Below are 18,739 nucleotides of genomic sequence, written 5' to 3'. Positions count from 1 at the left end.
CAAAAAGATAATTGCTCCTAGCCGCCCCGGAAACAGAGTATGACATCTGCTACAAGGGCAGCTTTGCCGGAGTGGCCTAGGAGCACCTGGGGCCAGTGGCTAAGAGCGCACCCCTTCCCTTGGGCACCCTCTGAGTTTGTCAGGCAGTGGGAGAGATTGCAGTGGTGTCATTCATGTGGGGGTGGTCAGCCAAATGTGTGCAAGCACCAGGCAGGTCCCTCCCCAAAGACCAGTATGGCAGGCCCCACTGGATCAGCGACTGGCTGTTGAGGAAGACTCCAGGATGTGGGATACGGAAACATCTTAGGCTAATATCGCTTATTATTGATACCGTCAGCTAAGTTGCCATCTGAGTGATTAACCTCTTCACGGGCAAACGAGCAGTTTTCCACCCTCTAGGTTTTTTGCGCCTTCAGCTTGGGATGTTGCGTACAGTAGGGCCTCCATAGATGTTGACTAGAAAATGATGCTGGCTAAAGCCTCATGGCTGTTTCCAAGATGGAAAGGAGTCAACTCATATTCTAAGATTGCAGTGGTTAAGAGTGATGAACGTTATACTTCTTTACAGGGAACAGAGTGCTTTTGGATACATTCTGAAACTGAGGCTTAGAAAAAAGTGAATCATTTACCAAATTAGTGTACTAAGTCCTTGGTTGAAGTGAAATTAGAGCCCTCCGGCCTGCTTCCCGTGGTGCTCAGTGAGAGTGTCTAGTGCATGCCTTGCCTCTGCATGTCAGCATCTCACCAGCACTTCTTAACCCCTTCGAGGCACTCTCCTGAGGCTGCGGAGGTAGAGTGTGGAGGAGAAGGAAAAAAAGTACAGAAAAATGTGGAAAGATCCTTGCCTAAAAGACCTTTTCAGTCTAGCTTGAATTCACAAATGAGAAGTCCTTATTTCAAACCAAGAATTGGGGACCAAAGGACGGGGAAGAGCAGGACCGGTGTGTGCGATCCAGCACCTGGCTAACGCCATGGGCTGTGCGCGCTCTGGCAGCAAGAGCCCCAGGTCAACCTCGAATCTGCACGTCTGCTCTCTTCCGACTGAGCTTTTTCAGCAATGAGAGTGTCGCTCCCTGCATGGCCTATATCAGATCAGGCAGTGCACACTTGCATTTGGAGAATATGTGTTTTTGGGCTGAATTCTTATCATTCCCACCTTTTGGTGATTCTTTTCCTTCAGCTCATATGAAATTTTTCTTAAGCTGCTGTTAATTACCAGTGTTGTCCAGAAACCCCTTTCTGTTGCTAAAATGGCCTGTACTGATACAGAAATAAACATGCCAGCTTACTCAGGTGGTAGTTGAGAGGTCTAAGTCAGACTTGTGAAATGCAGAGCTAGTGGCCTTGGAATGTGTTTAATTCCATGATTTTAATCCTTTGTTTCAGATAAAGGATGAGAGGAAGCCTGAGTAGGCAGGGCGTCAGGCCTGCATAACTAGTGTAGCCCCCTTGAATTTAGGCCACCATGTAGCTGGTTTCTGCTGTCTAATGCAGATTGTCTAATGTCTAATGCTGATCAACTCCATCTTTTTTTTTTAAGGCTGACAGTAGGTATAAAAATTATTACTTGTGGAATACCCAGTAAATTAGAAAACTGGACATTAATACCCAGTAAAGGATTTCATCCCTCTAAGGATCACTTAAGTGCCCTCTACGATTCATACACCCCTGGGCATCTTACCGGTGTATGCAGGGACCTCGTCCCAGGATTTCATCAGCAGAAAGCATAGGCCCTGCTCTGTGGGGTGACCCAGGAAACAGAGGGCCTGCAGGATAAAGTTTGCTCTGACATGTAATATCATAGTGTCTTAGTTCCCTCAGTGCGAAATGGGAGAGTGTTTCCACCTCTGCCAACTTGAGGGGCATGAATATTATAAGCTTAAACTAAGGCATTTGTTGTCTTCCCTTATCTATATATACATAGAAATATACTTGAGTGTCATCTTCGTCATACAAAGGATGATATTTATAATTTTAGGGGTTTCTTGTATTTAATAGACTCCTCTGGTTTGGTTTTTCCACATGTGCTTATGGATCAGTCATTCACCAGAGAGGGCAGACCTGTCCTGGTCTTTGGTTCTCTTGCTGTTATAACTAATTAAGCACCCTTGAGTGTGCATGAGTAATTGAACTAATTTTGTCCAGTGCATGAGAACTTGTACTTGTCTGTGCTGAACTTCTCCTGCTGGGATGTATGTGGAGTTGCCTAGAAAATAATTGTAAAGCATTTTGCCAACGTAGTATGCCATTTGTAATTGTGCCAAATGCTTCCTAGGAATTTTTTTTTTTAACCCCAGTTTCTTCTGAGTTTTCTCAAAACGGGGGCTGGAGGAGTTCCCACTGGACCAGCAGGTATTGCTGACCCATGGGAACCATGCAGACAGAGCAGGCTTGCCCACTCCTTTTTCATTCTCAGAGCAGCCAGGCTCCAAGACTCTTCCTGGTAAAGACTCATCTGATCACTGGTGCCATTAGCCAGCCGTTTTCTGATACTAACCAGCAGAGGCAGGGCCCTAGAGCACCTAAGCAGTGGGTTGGAGGCTCTGCAAAGCAGCTCGCTCCACTCATGAGGACTCCAGAGCTCAGAGCTGCTACCCACTGGCGCTCAGGGCCTGTATCTCTGCAGGAGCCACAAGCCTCTCTGGCCAGCAGTCTGGAACAGATGGAACCATGTCTGCTCTCTCTATAATGAACAGGGGAGACCCCGAAAGTCCTGTGTTATGGAAGGATAAATTAGTGAAATCTAAATCCCAGAAAATTCTTTCTCCCACCACTACCCCCCACAAATCTTTTAAAAGGGGTAGGTGGGCAGTCCACAAATACAGGAGTAGGGAGCCTTGCTCATGTGCAGGTGTCCTGTGTGGACATGTGCATAGTGGTCAGCGAGCAGGTGAAGATTCCGCAGTTAGGGTCTGTTGTGTTAAGAGCTAGTGTAGTGATGGAGTGCGCTCAGAGAGTACGGCACTTAGCGGCCATGGTGGCGTTGACATTTCGGCAGTAGTAACCTCATCAGGCAGCGGGGCCTTGTTTGGACTCCACAGGGAAGACCCCAGAGAATGCGGAGAGTTGTGATGTAGCGGTTCATGAGAGAGGGAAGGAGCCCTTGCCTCTGTGTTGTGATAGCTGCATTGCTGTTCCCTCCACCGCTGGCATCCCTCTCCTCCTCTGAGCCTCCCATGCTGTGTAAGCCCCTCCCAGGCCTGGGCCTTATCTGTAAACTGTGAGTAGGCAGAGACCTCTTTTCTCATGAGTTTGGGACTTCTTGGTATTTCTATCCAAATGTTACTCCAAATCCTATCCTCCGCTTCTTTCCAAACAACCCTTTTTTCCTTAATTTTTTTTACTGAAATACAATATACATACAGTAAAGCATACAGATCTTAAGTAGACAGCCCAATGAATTTTTACAAATGTATACCCTTTTGTAACCATTTCCCAGATCAAGATAAAGCCCATTATCAGCAGCCATTATAAAGCCTCCCTCTTCTGCTTCCCACCAATACCCTGACACTTCCTCAAAAGCAGACCTTTCTTCCACTTTCATCTCTTCTATCTCAGTGAAGTTTTAGAATTCTTTATAAATGAATTCCATATTATTAATTGTTTTATGTCTGGCTTTTGCTTGACATTATGTCTATGAAATTCATCCAGGGGGCGCCTGGGTGGCTCAGTGATTTAAGCTGCTGCCTTCGGCTCAGGTCATGATCTCGGGGTCCTGGGATCGAGTCCCGCATCGGGCTCTCTGCTCAGCAGGGAGCCTGCTTCCCTCTCACTCTCTCTGCCTGCCTCTCTGCCTACTTGTGATCTCTCTCTGTCAAATAAATAAATAAAATCTTCAAAAAAAAAAAAATTCATCCAGGTTATGACATATAGTAGCAGTGTGTTCTTTTTCACTGCTATATAATATTCCCACATGTGCCTATATCTCTCCATCCTGTATTGGCATTTGGATTGTTTCCCATTATTCCTCTTAAGAATAATGCTGCTGCAGGGCGCCTGGGTGGCTCAGTGGGTTAAAGCCTCTGCCTTCAGCTCAGGTCATGATCTCAAGGTCCTGGGATCGAGCCCCACATCAGGCTCTCTGCTCAGCAGGAAGCCTGCTTCCCGCCCTCTCTCTCTGCCTGCCTCTCTGCCTACTTGTGATCTCTGTCAAATAAATACATAACATTTAAAAAAGAAGAAGAAGAAGAATGCGGCTATAGACGTCCTGTTTGCCCTGCGCGTACATACCCAGCCATTCGTGTTGGATATGCACCTAAAAGTGAGCTGCTAGGTCGTGGGACTGCAGTTGTGGGACAATGGCAGTGGACACTGCCGGTTTCCCAGAGTGGTTGTACGTCTTCATTCCCGACAGCAGTGAGAGTCCCAAACGTTCCACATCCTCGTCAGCGCTTGGTGATCATTATTATCTTGTTGTTTATTTTAGTCATTCTGGTGAAAGTCTTCATCATACATTACTTTGTGTGCCTTTCTATGTGTATGTTTATTTTTTAATATGGAAAATTTCATACACATTCAAAAATAGAATAATGTGATGATGGCCCATGCACCCCATTGCCAGCTACACAAACCACTGAGCCCCAGCCAGTCCTGCCCTAAGTTCATTACATCTACTTGCTTCTCTTGTATTATTCTGAAGTAAATCCCAGAATTTTTATAATTTCATCTGTAAATAAAGAATAAGAACTTGAAAAAAACATAGCCACAGGGATGCCTGGGTGGCTCAGTCAGGTAAGTATCTGCCTTTGGCTCAGGTCAGACTCTCAGGGTCCGGAGATCAAGCCTCATGTTGAGCTCCGTGCTCAGCGGGGAGCCTGCTTCTCCTTCTGCCTCTGCTATTGCCCCTGCTTGTGTGCTCTGCTCTCTCAAGTAAATCAATAAAATCTTAAAAAAAAAAAAAAATAGCCACAGGACTATTATACCTAAGGGAAAAAAGCAATATTTTCTTTTTTCTTTTTTCTTTTTTTTAATTTTTTATTTTTCTAGGGCCTCCTGGCTGGTTCAGTCATTGGGCATCTGCCTTCTGCTTAGGTCATGATCCCAGGTCCTGGGATCGAGCCCTGCGTTGGGCTCCCTGCTTTGCAGGAAGCCTGCTTCTCCCTCTCCCACTCCCCGTTCTTGTATTCCCTCTCTCGCTGTCTCTCTCTCCCTATCAAATAATAAATAAATAAATCTTTTTTTTTTTTAAAGGTGGGTTACTTTTAATTTTTCTAAGTAGGCTCCATCCCCAACATGGGGTTGGAACTCACAACCCCAAGATCTAGAGTCACATGCTCTACTGACTGAGCCAGCCAGGTGCCCCGCAATGTTTTCTTAATATCAAATAGACAGTGTTCAAATTTTTAACTCTTATAAATGTCATAATTGTTTCTTCACATTTTTTAATTGAATCAAGATGCAAATTAAAATAGGCCTACACATTGCAGTTAGTTAATATGTCTCTTGAGTCTCTTTATCTCTTCTTTTTTTCTTAACATGTGTATGTTAAGGAAGCTGAGCTGTTTGTCCTGCAGAATTTCCCAAACCTGGAGTTTACTCCCTGCACACCCCTAATGTAATCTAGCATATTCTGTCCTCTGTATTTTTCTGTAAATTGGTGGTTGGACATACAAGCATGATCAGGTTTGGGGTCAGTTTTTCTTGTTTGTTTTCGTTTGGGGAAAGCTTCACGACTGACCGTTTGTTGTCTCTTTTGAAAGCTGCATCAGAGCCAGCTGGAGCTCCAGGAGGCGCGACTCTCCTACCGACAGCTGCAGGTGAAGGTGGATGAGCTCACGGAGGAGAGGAGCCTGCAGAGCTCTGCTGCCACCAGCACGTCCCTCCTGTCCGAGATAGAACAGAGCATGGAGGCCGAGGAGCTGGAGCAAGAGAGAGAGCAGGTGCTGATACCCTGTCCCTCTGGCATGTGAGGTTGCCCAGGGACCACAGGGGCAGGCCCCGGACTGCGGGAGCCTGTCCATCCTTCTTGTGGCCCAGGGCCTACCATTTCAGATTCCTCCCGGCAAGGAATTGTGGCGTGCACCTGCGGAAGCCTAGGCCTGCTGGCAGAGCCATCGGGAAGCAGGCCCTGACCACAGCCTGTCCTGGGCTCACTGCTGCCCTCTTGCCTCCTAGGAGAGGCTTGTTGGCTCATCCTCAGCCTCATCCTCTTACACTGACTGGGCTCTAGAACACTCACTATCTATCCAGATGGCTTCTTTTCATACTACTTCTAACCACTTACTCCGCTAATCATGACTCCTCTATCAAAGTAACCAACTATATAAAGAAGTGCTTATATGACAAATGGGAGGTGGGAGGGCTGGGGAATTAAGAATTGGGAGTCTGCATAGATGTACTGGGCCCAGAACAAGGATGAGTATTTCTTAGGACAGGTGATTTATAAAAGGAAAATCTTTTTTCCTAGTACTAGTCTCTAGGGTATCAGTATGTTGGGCTCCTATGATAGAAAAAGATGAGCAGGGGCAGTCTTCTCTAGCGTCCGTAATCAAGAACGGTTCTTTGTGGGGCAGCTGAGACTGCAGCTCTGGGAGGCCTACTGCCAAGTTCGCTATCTCTGCTCACACCTCCGAGGGAATGACAGTGCTGACTCGGCCGTCTCCACGGACTCCTCGATGGACGAGTCTTCAGAGACTTCATCTGCCAAGGATGTGCCGGCTGGCAGCTTGCGCACGGCCCTGAGCGAGCTCAAGAGGCTGATACAGAGCATCGTGGACGGCATGGAGCCCACGGTAAGCAGCCAGGCCGAGAAGCTCCTCAGCCCACACAACCTGGCTGGTAAGAGGCTGCAGGCAAGTGCAGGGGGACGAGGTTAATCCCAGAGGGGGAGCCTTGCAGAGTCTGCGAGAACGTTGTCAGAGCCCTTAAGGTCCGAGAGCAGTCTATACTGGTGACCAGGCAGAGGGACAGAGTGTCAGGGAATGGAGGTTCCAAAGTCATCTTCCCGAAGACACTGGCATATAAGTGGAGTCCTTTCTCTATATGGTTAAGTCCAGGCCATGGTGGCCTTGAGGTCAAGGACTTTCCTTGGAAGCTTTGAATATAGAAATTTGGATCTAGGTGCAAACTGCAAGTTTCTTTTCTGTAGCTCTTTGGTTCTGGTGGTGTAGTAGCTGCAAATAGGCAAACTTAAAAGATCTGGAGCTTCTGCTAAAAGGACACAAGTGAGCACAGAAAGTTGAGAAGATCAACAAGGGCCTTTTAGAATTCCAGATGTGGCTCTTCTTGTGGAGGAGAAGAATGTTCCCGTGGGCTCCCTGGGCAGACTGGCATTTCTTCCAACTTCGTGACAAATTTCTGCCAGACTTACTCTCCGTTCACACCCCCGACTTTCGGGCAGTTGTCTCTCTTTGGGGCCTGTCCTCCTACAGAACAGTCAACATCTTTCTCCCCATATTAGATGAAGTCCTGTGAGAGGGTGGCTGTCCTTACCTGAATGTGCCGTGTGGATTGTGGAATGTGCTGTAGTTGTGGAGACTGGGTCGTCATGGGGCATGGGAGCGGTCAGAGTGAGGTGTTGACTTGTCCCTCCCCCAAAGCCTGCAACCAAAATAAATGTCTGGCTAATATTTGCAGATCCAAATTGGGCAAGAGAGTCTCTCTCCTCTAACCCTTTCTTTCTTCCTTCCTGTGTCTCTCCTTCTTCTCTCCCTTTCTTTCCCTCCACCTCCCACTTCATCTCCTTTATCCTGCTCTCCTCCAAACCGACCCATCTCTACCCCCTCCCCATACCTCCCCTCTCCCTCCCTCCCACTAACCGTCTCACCGCACCCACCTCTGCTTGTACCATCTCTCGGGTTGGTGGCTTTCTCTTTTACTGTCAGAGCTCCCGGAGAATTGACGATGACTCCTTAGAAGAACAGATAAGGCAGACCAGTGAGGACTCAAGAGCCCTAAGGGAACTCATGGAGGGAGAGAGGGGTAAACTGAGGCAAAGCCTAGAGGAGCTGCAGCAACTCCACAGTCAGGTGAGCACCCCTGTCCTCAGTCCTGAGCAAGAAATATGCATGTGTCCCCCAAGGTCTCTTGGGACACTCACGAGTTTCTCTCTCCCTCGTCTATTTGAGAAGTAGCTCTCCCCTGACAGGTCCTCAGAGTACAGTGACCTGAAGTTGAGGTAAGCTGGGCATCTTCAAGAGAAGCAGCCAACCCTCTGGTTTAGCCCAAAGTAAAATTGTTAGGGATAAGAATAGTTGACCCTCCCATTTCCTCCAGTGACATGCTACCTTCCACAGAGCCCAAATTATCTGGCGAATTCTGACAGTTTGAAGTGCCATAGCTCTCAGGACATTCACGGATGTTTTTCCAGCAGCTTCTAAGCAGGGAAGTTTGCAAACCAAGAAGCAATTGATCTTCGCCGGCCTGTTCTCACTCTGTAATGCCGTCACCTCTGCCAGCCTGTGTTTCAGCCTCAGAAGCACTTACTGCTGCTCTTGCTGTTCTGTTTCTGTTTGATCATCATTTCATTTCTCTCGAGAATCCTGGAGGAGGACATCTGTATTCCAGTCTGAAATATTCTAAAGCGCTCAGGAGCAGCCCCCAACCCAGACAGGAGCTTCTAGATTCTGTCCTAGAAATAGATAAGGCGCTTCCTTTTGACAGGGGTCACGGGTAGTGTTCTGTCCCACGTGTGAGGGACACCAAACAGGTAGCGTTTTAACCCCTGCCCCCACCCAGCCTGCCCCCTTCCTCCCTCGTCCGAAGCTGGTCATCCCTTCCTGCCGCCACAGGTCGCTGAGAGATGGAGGTTAAGCCTGGCTTTTGCTTCAGTCAGTATTTCTTAAATTTAAAGGGCCTTATAGAAATAAACTGATCTGGGGGCTCGTACCCACTGGACATCCTAATATAATTTTCTTGAAAGATCCTGGGAGACCCTCCCGCAGCTATTGCTGTGCTCTTCTCTCTGGGAGTGACCATACACTTGAAAGCTGTAGCTTGTTTCTGGCCAGGCCCCAAAGAATGGAACTGGGCAGCCAAGGACATTGTCATGCGTAAAGCCTGAGCCCCTCAGGCGGTTGTTGGGCCAGGGGTGGTTCAGACACCAGCGCGGGTCTTCAGACTGTAAGGATCAAAACAGGACAAGGCGGATCTGACTATTCTTTGGGTGAATAAAAGTTTCATTTACTTGAAAGCCCGCTTAAATTTTTGTGGGGGTGCTTCTTATCAGCTCTCTGGTATTGGCTGGCTTGTTTTGTTGTTTCTCCGACTAGCAGAGCTAGAAAGAGCTGGGGGTGTTGTTGAGAAACCAGAGCAAGGCACAGGTGGCTGAGGGTCTGGACGCAGCTCTCTCCAAGCCTGTCTCCACCAGGGGATTCTCCTTAATACTTCAGCTGATAAGTGGTTTATGCCAGCTCCTGTGGATTCCCTCTCAAATGGCTCATCAAGCAGAGAGTTCTGCTTAGCCCCTTGGGGTATGGAACTGGGCCTCTTGAATGGGTCATCTCTTCCCAAAAGCTTAGACAAGAGCAGCAGATCTCTCAGCCAAAGCACATCTATCCAGAACCAGCCCATGGGGGTAACATCGACCTCCCAAGGCAGAGGGTAGGACACAGACCAAACTGTAGCGTGCCTCGGACACGGTGGCCCTCCGAGCGGGCCCCTTGCCCTCCCCGGGAGCCTGCACTGCTCTCAACCCTGAGGTGCTCGGGATGGATGCGACTGTGGCCTTGGGTTCCACAGCCTCTCCTAGAATGCTGAGAGGAGTCCAACTAGCTCTGTCCCCTTTGGGGTGGGGAGTGGCGGGGAGGAAGGACCAGAGCCCAGACATAGTTATGTGAAACCGAAGTTCCAGCAGACTGCCACTAGACTAGGGTGAAGCCTCATCCAAGGGATGATCCAGCCTCCAAGCCCCCTGCTTTCCCCGCTGACAGTGTTCTTTTTTTCTTCCAGAAACTGAGCCAGACGTAAAAGCTGTAGGGCCTGGAAGGGGAAGTGACCAGCCCTCCAGAAGCCTATCCAAATTTTTAAGTAAAAGAGAGCCCAGATTTAATTTTAACTGATAGTTATGTTTGAGACAAGAATCTGTAACCAGACCTGAAGACTGCCCCACACCCTTATGCCATGGAGAGCTCCCTCCCACCCCTACTTAGCCTGCTCATTCCCCACAGCTTTGCAGGCTCCTGCTCCCTCCTGGGCAGGGCTCACTGGGGTCTGGAGCAGCTGCTGGGAGGCAGAGAGGACGTTCAGAGCAATAGGAAAACCAGTTATCTGGGGAGCCCCTCCACCGATCCCCAGGCCGGTAAACCAGGCTGTGGGAGGTGCACTGAGAAATAGTCCCAGGCCCAGGGCATCTGGGGAACTCAGTCAGTTAAGCAGCTGACTCTTGATTTCGGCTCAGGTCATGATCTCAGGGTCCTGGGTTGGAGCCCCTCGTTGGGATCCATGCTCAGCAGGGAGTCTGCTTCTCCCTCTCCATCTCTTTCCCTCTTTGCTCCTTCCCCTGCAAGCGTGTGCACATGCACGCTCTCTCTCTCTCTCTCTCTGTCTCTCTCTAATAAATAAGGAACTCTTAAAGAAAGAAAGGAAGAAGTAGTCCCAGTCGTATGTTTGGTTCCTTTATAGGGCTTGATTGGAGCACTAGCCAGTTCTCCCCACAGGGCCATGACCACGCGGTGGAGCACGTACTGGGTGCACGTAAGGCCGTCACTGATGAAATCTGGGTGGCCCCTCCTGTGTGAAATCTCGCTGTGCTCTCTCCTCCAGCTTCCTAGCCATCGCCCTGTTTCAGACCTTCATGCTGTCACACCGAAGCTTTGCTCATCACTTCCCCAGCCCACTTACCCTGCACATGATTTGGATTGATCTTCCTGAAGCACAGCTTGGAAACAGGTTCTAGATTGACTTCCTCTTGTCCCATGGCGGGAAGCCTCAAACTCTCACGGCCCCACAGACGGGCTGCATGGAGGCCATCCAGCTTCCTTCCCTGTTTCATCTCCCCTCCTGTGCTTTAGTCGATTGAACACAGACTGTGAAAGGGCACGGCGCACACGCTCTGTGCTTCCCCACATCTGGGCCTTTTCTCTGGCCCTTGGCGTCTGTCCAGAAGACTCTCCTCGGCCACCTGCGTGTATCAGCCCTACTCATCCTTCAGGTTTCACGTCTTCCTTCAAACCCTTGATTCCCTTCTTCCTGGAGACCTCAGCCCTGCTTTGTCATGGTCCCCCTCGCTTCCATCTCATCTACCCACTTAAACCTTAGCCCCCACGAGGACAAGCTTGAGGTCTGACTTCTCTTTGTCTTCTCTTAAAGCGTCTAGCACAGGCCTTACCTAGAATAGGCACAAAAATAATTATCAAATGAAAGGGCAAAGAAAACCCTGGATATATGACTTCGAGATGTTTTCTTTGATCCTATTCACTCATGAGGACACCTACTTTATGTGGGAAAAGTGGACTTAGGGGTGGCTGCCACCTGAGTCAGTGTGTCAGCAGGCCGGGCCAGTTCTCATGACAGCCCCAGCAGTAGGTCCACGCCGGTGTGGGGAAGGGAAGGGTCTGGAGCTTGCTGCTGGGTGCTGAGCTCCGTCCTTGGTGTCAGTTACCTCATTTGAGCCTCACAACAACCTGATGGTGGGAACTAGTTATTTTTATTCCTGTTTTTTATGAAAAGTATATGCAGCTCAAAGAAGGAAGTCCCTTGTCACTTCTAAGACAGATAGCTGATGGTCCGTCTCTACCTTGACCAAGTTTTCTAGACCAAAAAGTTCTTGTGGAGTTTTTTCTGGAGCCTATTAAATTTTGGCATTTCCTGCCTCACATGTGGTTTTATCTGTTTTACCTATAGCTTACTCAGCTGGCAAAACCCTTGTCTGGCACACAGCCAGCCCGAGGCCACGTTAGGGCTGATTTGGTTGGGGAAGGTCTGGCTCTCTCTCTCTGCCAAGTACTTTCTGGGTCTTGAGTTTCAGGCCTACCAGGCTACAGAACCTGCTAGTAAGAAGGGTGAGGCTGGGTTTCTCACCTGCTGCCTGCTTGCCTCGGGACTAGCTACACCCTGTGGCCTCGGCAGGCGCCCCAGCCTGTTCTTCCTTGTGGCCGGTAGCCCTGCTCACCGCAGCTGTCCCCACCATGAAAGCACAGAGCACCTGGTGCTGACGTGCTAGGACCCTAAGAGTACAAAATCCATTGTCCCCAGTAACAGTTGTCCTGTATGCCCCTTCATTGTCGGACATCCTCTGATTTCTTCCCAAGCGCCTCTACCCCAGGAGAGGACCACTGTGCCGCCTCAGTCTGGGGGTCCGAAGCATCTTCAGGGAAGCTGGATCTTCAGCCTTGCTCTGGGGTCTTTGCTCAATTTCAGTCTGTCTGAAGATGTTGAGGCCTGGGACTTGAGGAGGGGAGTACACCGAAAGGTGGCATCTGTCCCCTAGTGGGAGGACTAGATCCGTACGGATAGATCCTCCCTTGGGAAAATGTCCAAGTACGTGTAATATTTAACAAGAGGGCAGGGCTGGGCATCCTGACTCCAGTCTGAGCCTACTGACTGAGAAGGGGCTCCCACCCTTCCATTCATTCAACAAATATTTACTGAAAGTTCTACCAAACAGGGTTTCTGATTGCAAACAACAAAAACTCTCTCTGCTTAACTTAAGAAGAGAGAGACTGTATTGGAATTAAATCTGATAGCTAACAGAATCAGCAGGAAGGCTGGAGAACCAAGCTCCAAAACAGAAAGGAGCCATAGGAAATGGGGCCACAGAAGCAGTCTGCTATCAGTGCAATAATTTCCCCCTCACCTGTGGCTTTGCTGACCCCTCAAGAATGGCAGTCCCAGGCAGGGAGATGTGACTCACACATCTAGGTCACCTTTCATGTCTGTGTGCCTAAGAAAGGATATGTCTCTCCCCTTTGGCTACCTTACTGGGAGGGCATCCCCTGTTTCTCACCAAGACTCATGCAACCAGGAATGTCCCTCAAGGAGGAATGCATTTGGGATGATGACTAGCCAAGAAGACAATTGTTTACTGCACAAGCATTTTCAGATTGAGCATCATAGAGTCAGGCTCTGAAATGCACAGATGAATGAGACATGCTTCCTACCACTGCAGAACCTTAGGTGTCCAGAGGGTTCCTGTACACTGGGGCGGGGGGGGGTAAGCTGTGGTCACTGAGGGAGCCACAAGGAAGGGCACCCTACCACCAAAGGATGACCCCCAGTTAATAGGCTGTTGGACCATTCACTGAGGCATGAACCACAGAAAAGGTAACAGGCTTGAGTGAGAAATGGTATCACGTGGGTGTCTAAATTCCATATGGCTTTGACCAGGGAAGCTGAGTGACCAGGCTGCATCAAGTACCTCACAGAAATGGGAGCCAGGCTTTGCCAGGGCCCTGTGCATAGCAGGGTTCCTTGTTGAGTGGAAGATGGCTGGGACCAAAACTTGATTCCCTACCCCTAACCTTGTGTTTCAGAGCCCTGATGCACGTGTGGTCCTCATTAGTACCTGCCAGTGCCTTGAAATGGAGGTGGTGGTGTGGAATGCTACGTCCAAAGGGGATCTGACCCCTATGGCTGCTGTCCGGGGCTGAACTTCATCCTCCACCCCCACGCCCCTGCCAGTGGGCTCCAGCCTAGCTTGTGGCATCCCTTCTCCAGAAGAGCTGGGCATCTCTCAGAGTCAGGGGCCTCGGGAAGCTACAAGCACCCACCTGGGGCTGCTTGTTCCTTTCTGCCTCTTTCAGGGCAACCCCCCAGGCCAGCAGCAGTGGTAGCCCCACATTCATCCCTGTGGTCTCCCATCAGGTGACACTGCTGAGTGTAGAGATGACTGCACTGAAGGAGGAGAGAGACCGACTCAGAGTGACATCTGAGGACAAGGAGCCAAAGGAGCAGCTTCAGAAGGCCATCCGGGACCGCGACGAGGCCATTGCAAAGTGAGTGGGCATGGTTTGTCGAATTTTACTTTAATCACAAGCAACACGAGTATGAGCTCAGTTTTAAAAATGAAATGCTACAGAAGATGACAAAAGTGAAAGTGTTTCCTGCTAGCCACCCTCTCCCCCAGTCTGGTTCTTCTCCCCAGACAGACGCTACTATTGGAGGTCGGGTGTGTGATCCGTGCAGATCTTTTTCCTGGGTGTATCCAGCTGTATGTGCTTGTTTGGGTTTTTTTTAAGTATTGATGGGATGATGCTCTGCGTGTCTGTATATCTTAGCTTTCCAATTTCATTATATAGAGCTACCTCAACTTCTTTATTTTTAGGGTTTTTTTTTTAGGGGAATTTTTGTTACTTTTTATTATGGGCATTTTCAAGCATACACAAAAGTAGAAAAAATTGAGATGGATCCCTACCTACCTGTCTTTTGGTTTCGACCCTAATCAGCATATGGCCGACTGTTTCATCTACATCCCACCCGCTGCATTCCGGATGATTTGTCCGCATTCTGGGTCTGATGGGTCCTCAGAGTGTCATTCAGCAGTTCTCTCACTTGTATCCCCGGTAAACTGGGTCATATTTTAATAGTGTTTTGGGTTTTCTTTAGCAGAGAAGAAATGCATTCTCTTACATTAAAAAAATTTGGAAGTGCATAGGCAAAAAAAAATTTACATATTCTCCATCCCCCTTCAAATGATTCTTTATCATGCATTTAATCTGCCCTCTTCACTGTGAGGAAATAAAAGGTACTGAAAATGTCTGCTCATGGGGCACTTTGCAACACGTTCAGACGTCTGTGTCACTTCACTGCTTACAAAACACTTCACCCTCGAATCCTCTCAGTCACAGTGAGAATTAAAATTTTTAATCCCAGTTTTTACAGAGGAGGAAACTGAGATGTTTTCCCCAGTTGCACGGCCAGTAGTGATCACTGGCCTCCCCCTCAGGTCTCTTGACCCCTTTCCCCACATCCTTTCCCTTTACCATACAGGCTGCTTGTCAGCAAACTAAAAGGAACCCATTTGAAATAAATTGTAAATAGATACTATATACCCTTTTAAAAAGGAACACGACACATTTTAATTTCTGACTTTGAATTTCCCCACACCTTTCCCCTTCTCACCTCCACACATACTTGTCCACTCCCTTCTGCTAGCTCTCTAATCATTTCATCATCTCCATTACTTAGTTCTACCTTTCCGTCCCCTTGCCTCTCTGGCCAGGACCTCCGGTGACCCTGTCTGACAATTTCCAGTTCCTTTAGGAAGTATACTCAGGCTCACAAACCCAGGCCTCTCTGCCACTGGACTCCTGGAGAATATTTGATTCATTAGCAAATACTTGAATAGCACTGGAATATTTTGGAGTGGGAGCATACTTTCATGAATAACAAAGGGTGAAATTGTGTCATACAGTTAGGGAATAAAATGGTAAAATTAAGGTGCTAATTGTAGAAGCCTGTCGGGAATAAAAAGCAGAATGGAGTTAGAAGTAGAGAATGGCTGGTCACCTTCTCTCAGCCAGACAAGCAAATGAGAGCTGAACATCCGGCTCTGACTGTATTCTCCCATCAGCACAGGAGGTGGGAGGTACAACCAGAGAATGTACCAGGGTGCAGGAAGGAAGAAACAGAAGTTGTCTAGTCCTCTCCCTTAAAGTAAGTGGAACCTAGCACTGACATATGGGGGACCAGGGAGGCCAGCAAGTCTCCATGAAACCTTGAAATGCATGCCTTTGCCTTCTGCCAAAGGTAGCCCAGTGAACCTCCCTGTGTCTGACTGAGCTGATGAGCAGACTGTCCTCCCGGGGTACTCAGCATTGTGCAGTGAGGCCCTTGTCCTTTGTGGACCCTATGTAATAAGGCTGGGGCTGAGGGAAGGGGTTAGATCACTCCAGCAGGTTTGCTCTTTTTCTGTCCCTTAGAAATTAAACTCTTGGTGTAAAGAATTGAGACAGCAGACCTAAAGAATCATTTAAATGTGGGGGAAGCACACTTTGTGTAGGACCTTAAGGGTTTTACAAGATGCTTTCCTACACATCATCTCTGTCCATCCTGACTGCACTTTAGAATCATCTGGGGACTCCCTGGATGCCAGAGCCCTCTCTGGAGCAGTTTAGTCTGAATCTCCTGGTTTGGAGCTACTTCTTAGAAGTGCCCCCTACCCCACTGCGTGATTCTAGTGCGTATTCAGGAGTGAGAACCCCCAGGAAAAATAACTTTTCCTCTCTCCCTGGGCTACAGAAACCTTAAGGTGTTCTTTATCCTGCACAGTAATGAGTTTCAGAAAAGTTAAGTAATGGCTTCGTTGCCTACAGGTAAAAGTCGTTACTAAAAGCAAAAATCTGGGGCTAGCAGTCTGCCTCACAAAAACAAAAAGGAGTCCGTTACTAGCGGTTTCATTTAAATAAGGACTTCTAGCCCTTCGAGATAATACTTAAAATTCTGATTATTCTTAAAATTCGATCAGCAGGCTCTGCGGCTTAGCTCTCCTGGCCTGGGGCTCTCGGGAATGAAAAGCACCGAGACTCTCCAGCGAGCACACGTTCTCTGGGGTGCAGTCCAAGTCTGGGATGCGGCGGTTCTGGGGAAGGAAGGGGACCCCCTGCGAGCCTGGCTGCACAGCTGCGGCCGGATCTCCGCCCGGAGGCCTTGGTCAGCACATTCCGGGGTCTCCGGGCTTCTCTGGCGCCACCTGCCGGGAGACACCCAGAAGCTCAGGAGGCTGCTGCGGTCTCCGGAGCCAGGGGTTGGCGCGGCTCTTCCCGACTGCGGGGGTGGCTGGCCCGGCGTCCATGGCAACGGTGCCGCGTGAGGATTTCCGCCCGCCGCCGGCAGCCAATGGCAGCGGGTGTGACACGGCAGCCTGAGGCGTCTGAAACGCCGGCGCTCATTGGACGGCCGCTGCTCCTGTCCCTTCAACCGCAGTGCGGCGGGCCGACCGGGGTGGTGCGAGCTCTCCAGAGGCTTCTGTGGGAAAGGCGGGTGGGGCGACGTTGTGCGGCCCTGAGGTGTCAGGGGAGGTGACTCATGGATCGGACTTGAGGCCGGAGAGGACGTGCGGGTCCCGGCGGTGGCCCCGAGTGCCTTACCCCCACTGCGCCGCCTCTCAGCCGCGCTCAGCTTGCTGCAGCCGGCAGCCTCCCCAGGCGGGTCCTCCAGCCGCCCTTGGGACGTGCACCCTGGTCGCTGGCCCGGTGCGTGGGGCGGGTCTGCTTTGCCGTTTCGAATGCAAAAGGCAGTTGATGACAGGGGCTGAGGAATGCCCAGTTTGGCAGCCGGGCAACCAGTGCCTCTGCAGAGGCTGCTCAGCCTCTCACACTTTCTGTTCCCATTTCCCCATCCCGGAAAAAAATTTTTTTCTTTTGCATTGTTGTAGGAATGTTGGAAAAGGCAAACAGTAATATATGAAACATTAAGATGTGAAAACACAAAGTGCATAAGTATGTGGGAGCCCATCACTGATCACCCAGAGACACAAGTGGACGTTGTATATGACCTTTAAGTACACACAGGCAGTTTTTCTTTTACAAGCTAGCACCATACCAGACGTTGTCTTGGGGTGCTTTTCTCCATTCAGCAATACATCCTATTTCCCCCCTGTCTATGAGTAATGAATATTCAGTGTCATGGTTGTTACTGGTGACTGTGTTCTATCACATAATTTACCACCAGTGCCCTGATTGTTGGTGACTGTGATCAGCCAGGCTGTAATCATCACCACTGTGTGGCTACTTTTGCACACCTGTGTGCCTTTAGGACACATCCCTTACGTGGGGGGAGGTTGCTCTTGAAAAGGAGGGGCTGGGAGAACGAGGTCTTTACCTCCCTTGGGGATGGGTCTTTTGGGGGCATGATAGCCTCTCCTTAGTGCCCTGCGAGGCCTTTGATGTCCTCTGGGTTCCAATCCTCCTTTATCCTCCTTCCTGAGCCCCCTCTTCATCTGTGAGGTGGGGAGGACAGATAGTCCCTTCACCTACACGTTGTTACGTGAGGAAATGGATGTGAACCCATGCTGGGAACTTTCCAGTCCTTTGCAAGAAACATCCTAGTTACTGTCACAGTTCCTATTTGTTGTGAGTTTGGTCACAGCCTGTTTCCTCTATCCTGTGGATTCCAGGTGCCCCAGGTAAAGAATCAGATGCCTCTGGTACAAGGAGCCCACGCTCACCCGGCTTGTCTGTTTTTAGGAAGAATGCTGTGGAGCTGGAACTTGCCAAGTGCAAGATGGACATGATGTCTCTGAACAGCCAGTTGCTGGATGCCATTCAGCAGAAACTGAACCTCTCGCAGCAGCTTGAGGCTTGGCAGGTAAGGAGATTCCTGAGACCCGGGGTGAGAGAAGACGAGGCTCTGGGAGGAGTTGCTGAATCCAGGCAGAGTATTAGGAGAATTTGTTACTAGAGGGTTCTGCGCATGTGGGTGAGCAGTAACCCACCTTCACCTGGTAAGATTCAGAGCCTGTGCTCCCCCAGTCCCCAGGGAAGCAGGCCTGAGGATGCTGTCCCAAGCGGAGAGCCCCAGGCAGTGCTAAATTTTAGGGCTGCAGTGACCGCCAGGTTTGGAGCAGGGGCTTCCCTTGGCTGGTCGTCTCCACTGTTTAAGTTAGCTGGAAAGAAACAGCTGTTATCACAAAGGGCCCCGGAAGCCCTACATGGTGGGATGAAAAGTCACAGTTGGAAGTACGTAGCCCCTGGGCTGCCAGCCACTGCTGCCCTTCCCCTTCTCAAAGGCCAGCTTCCTTTTTCAAAGGGCACTACCCTGGGGGAAAGTGAGTCAGTGTGTCCTCTCTAGGACCACCGCTTTCAGAGTGCCTCAGCCTCCGTCCCAGCCCCAGCTCGGCTCCCCACTGGGCCAGGCTGTGCTT

At 49.6% G+C, this 18,739-nt stretch overlaps 1 protein-coding gene across 2 annotated transcripts in view; it reads left to right on the top strand.

Annotated features, from left to right (window-relative positions):
• BICDL1 (BICD family like cargo adaptor 1) overlaps nucleotides 1-18,739 on the top strand; it is a gene marked incomplete at its 5' end in the record, with an annotated part of 98,446 nt that overhangs the window by 75,969 nt on the left and 3,738 nt on the right. Inside the window, 5 exons of one of the 2 annotated variants that reach the window (XM_080821984.1) lie at nucleotides 5,700-5,879; nucleotides 6,513-6,731; nucleotides 7,824-7,967; nucleotides 13,741-13,871; nucleotides 18,063-18,183. In XM_080821984.1, coding sequence (XP_080678110.1) covers nucleotides 5,700-5,879; nucleotides 6,513-6,731; nucleotides 7,824-7,967; nucleotides 13,741-13,871; nucleotides 18,063-18,183 — 795 coding nt within the window. The remainder of the gene's footprint in view (nucleotides 1-5,699; nucleotides 5,880-6,512; nucleotides 6,732-7,823; nucleotides 7,968-13,740; nucleotides 13,872-18,062; nucleotides 18,184-18,739) is intronic. The other variant, XM_080821985.1, reaches the window with a different exon arrangement.

The sequence above is a fragment of the Martes martes genome, assembly GCF_963455335.1.
Source record: "Martes martes genome assembly, chromosome: 13".
NCBI classification, from domain to species: domain Eukaryota; kingdom Metazoa; phylum Chordata; class Mammalia; order Carnivora; family Mustelidae; genus Martes; species Martes martes.
The sequence above is the reverse complement of the archived record's forward strand: the minus strand, read 5'-3'. Positions and strand labels throughout refer to the sequence as shown.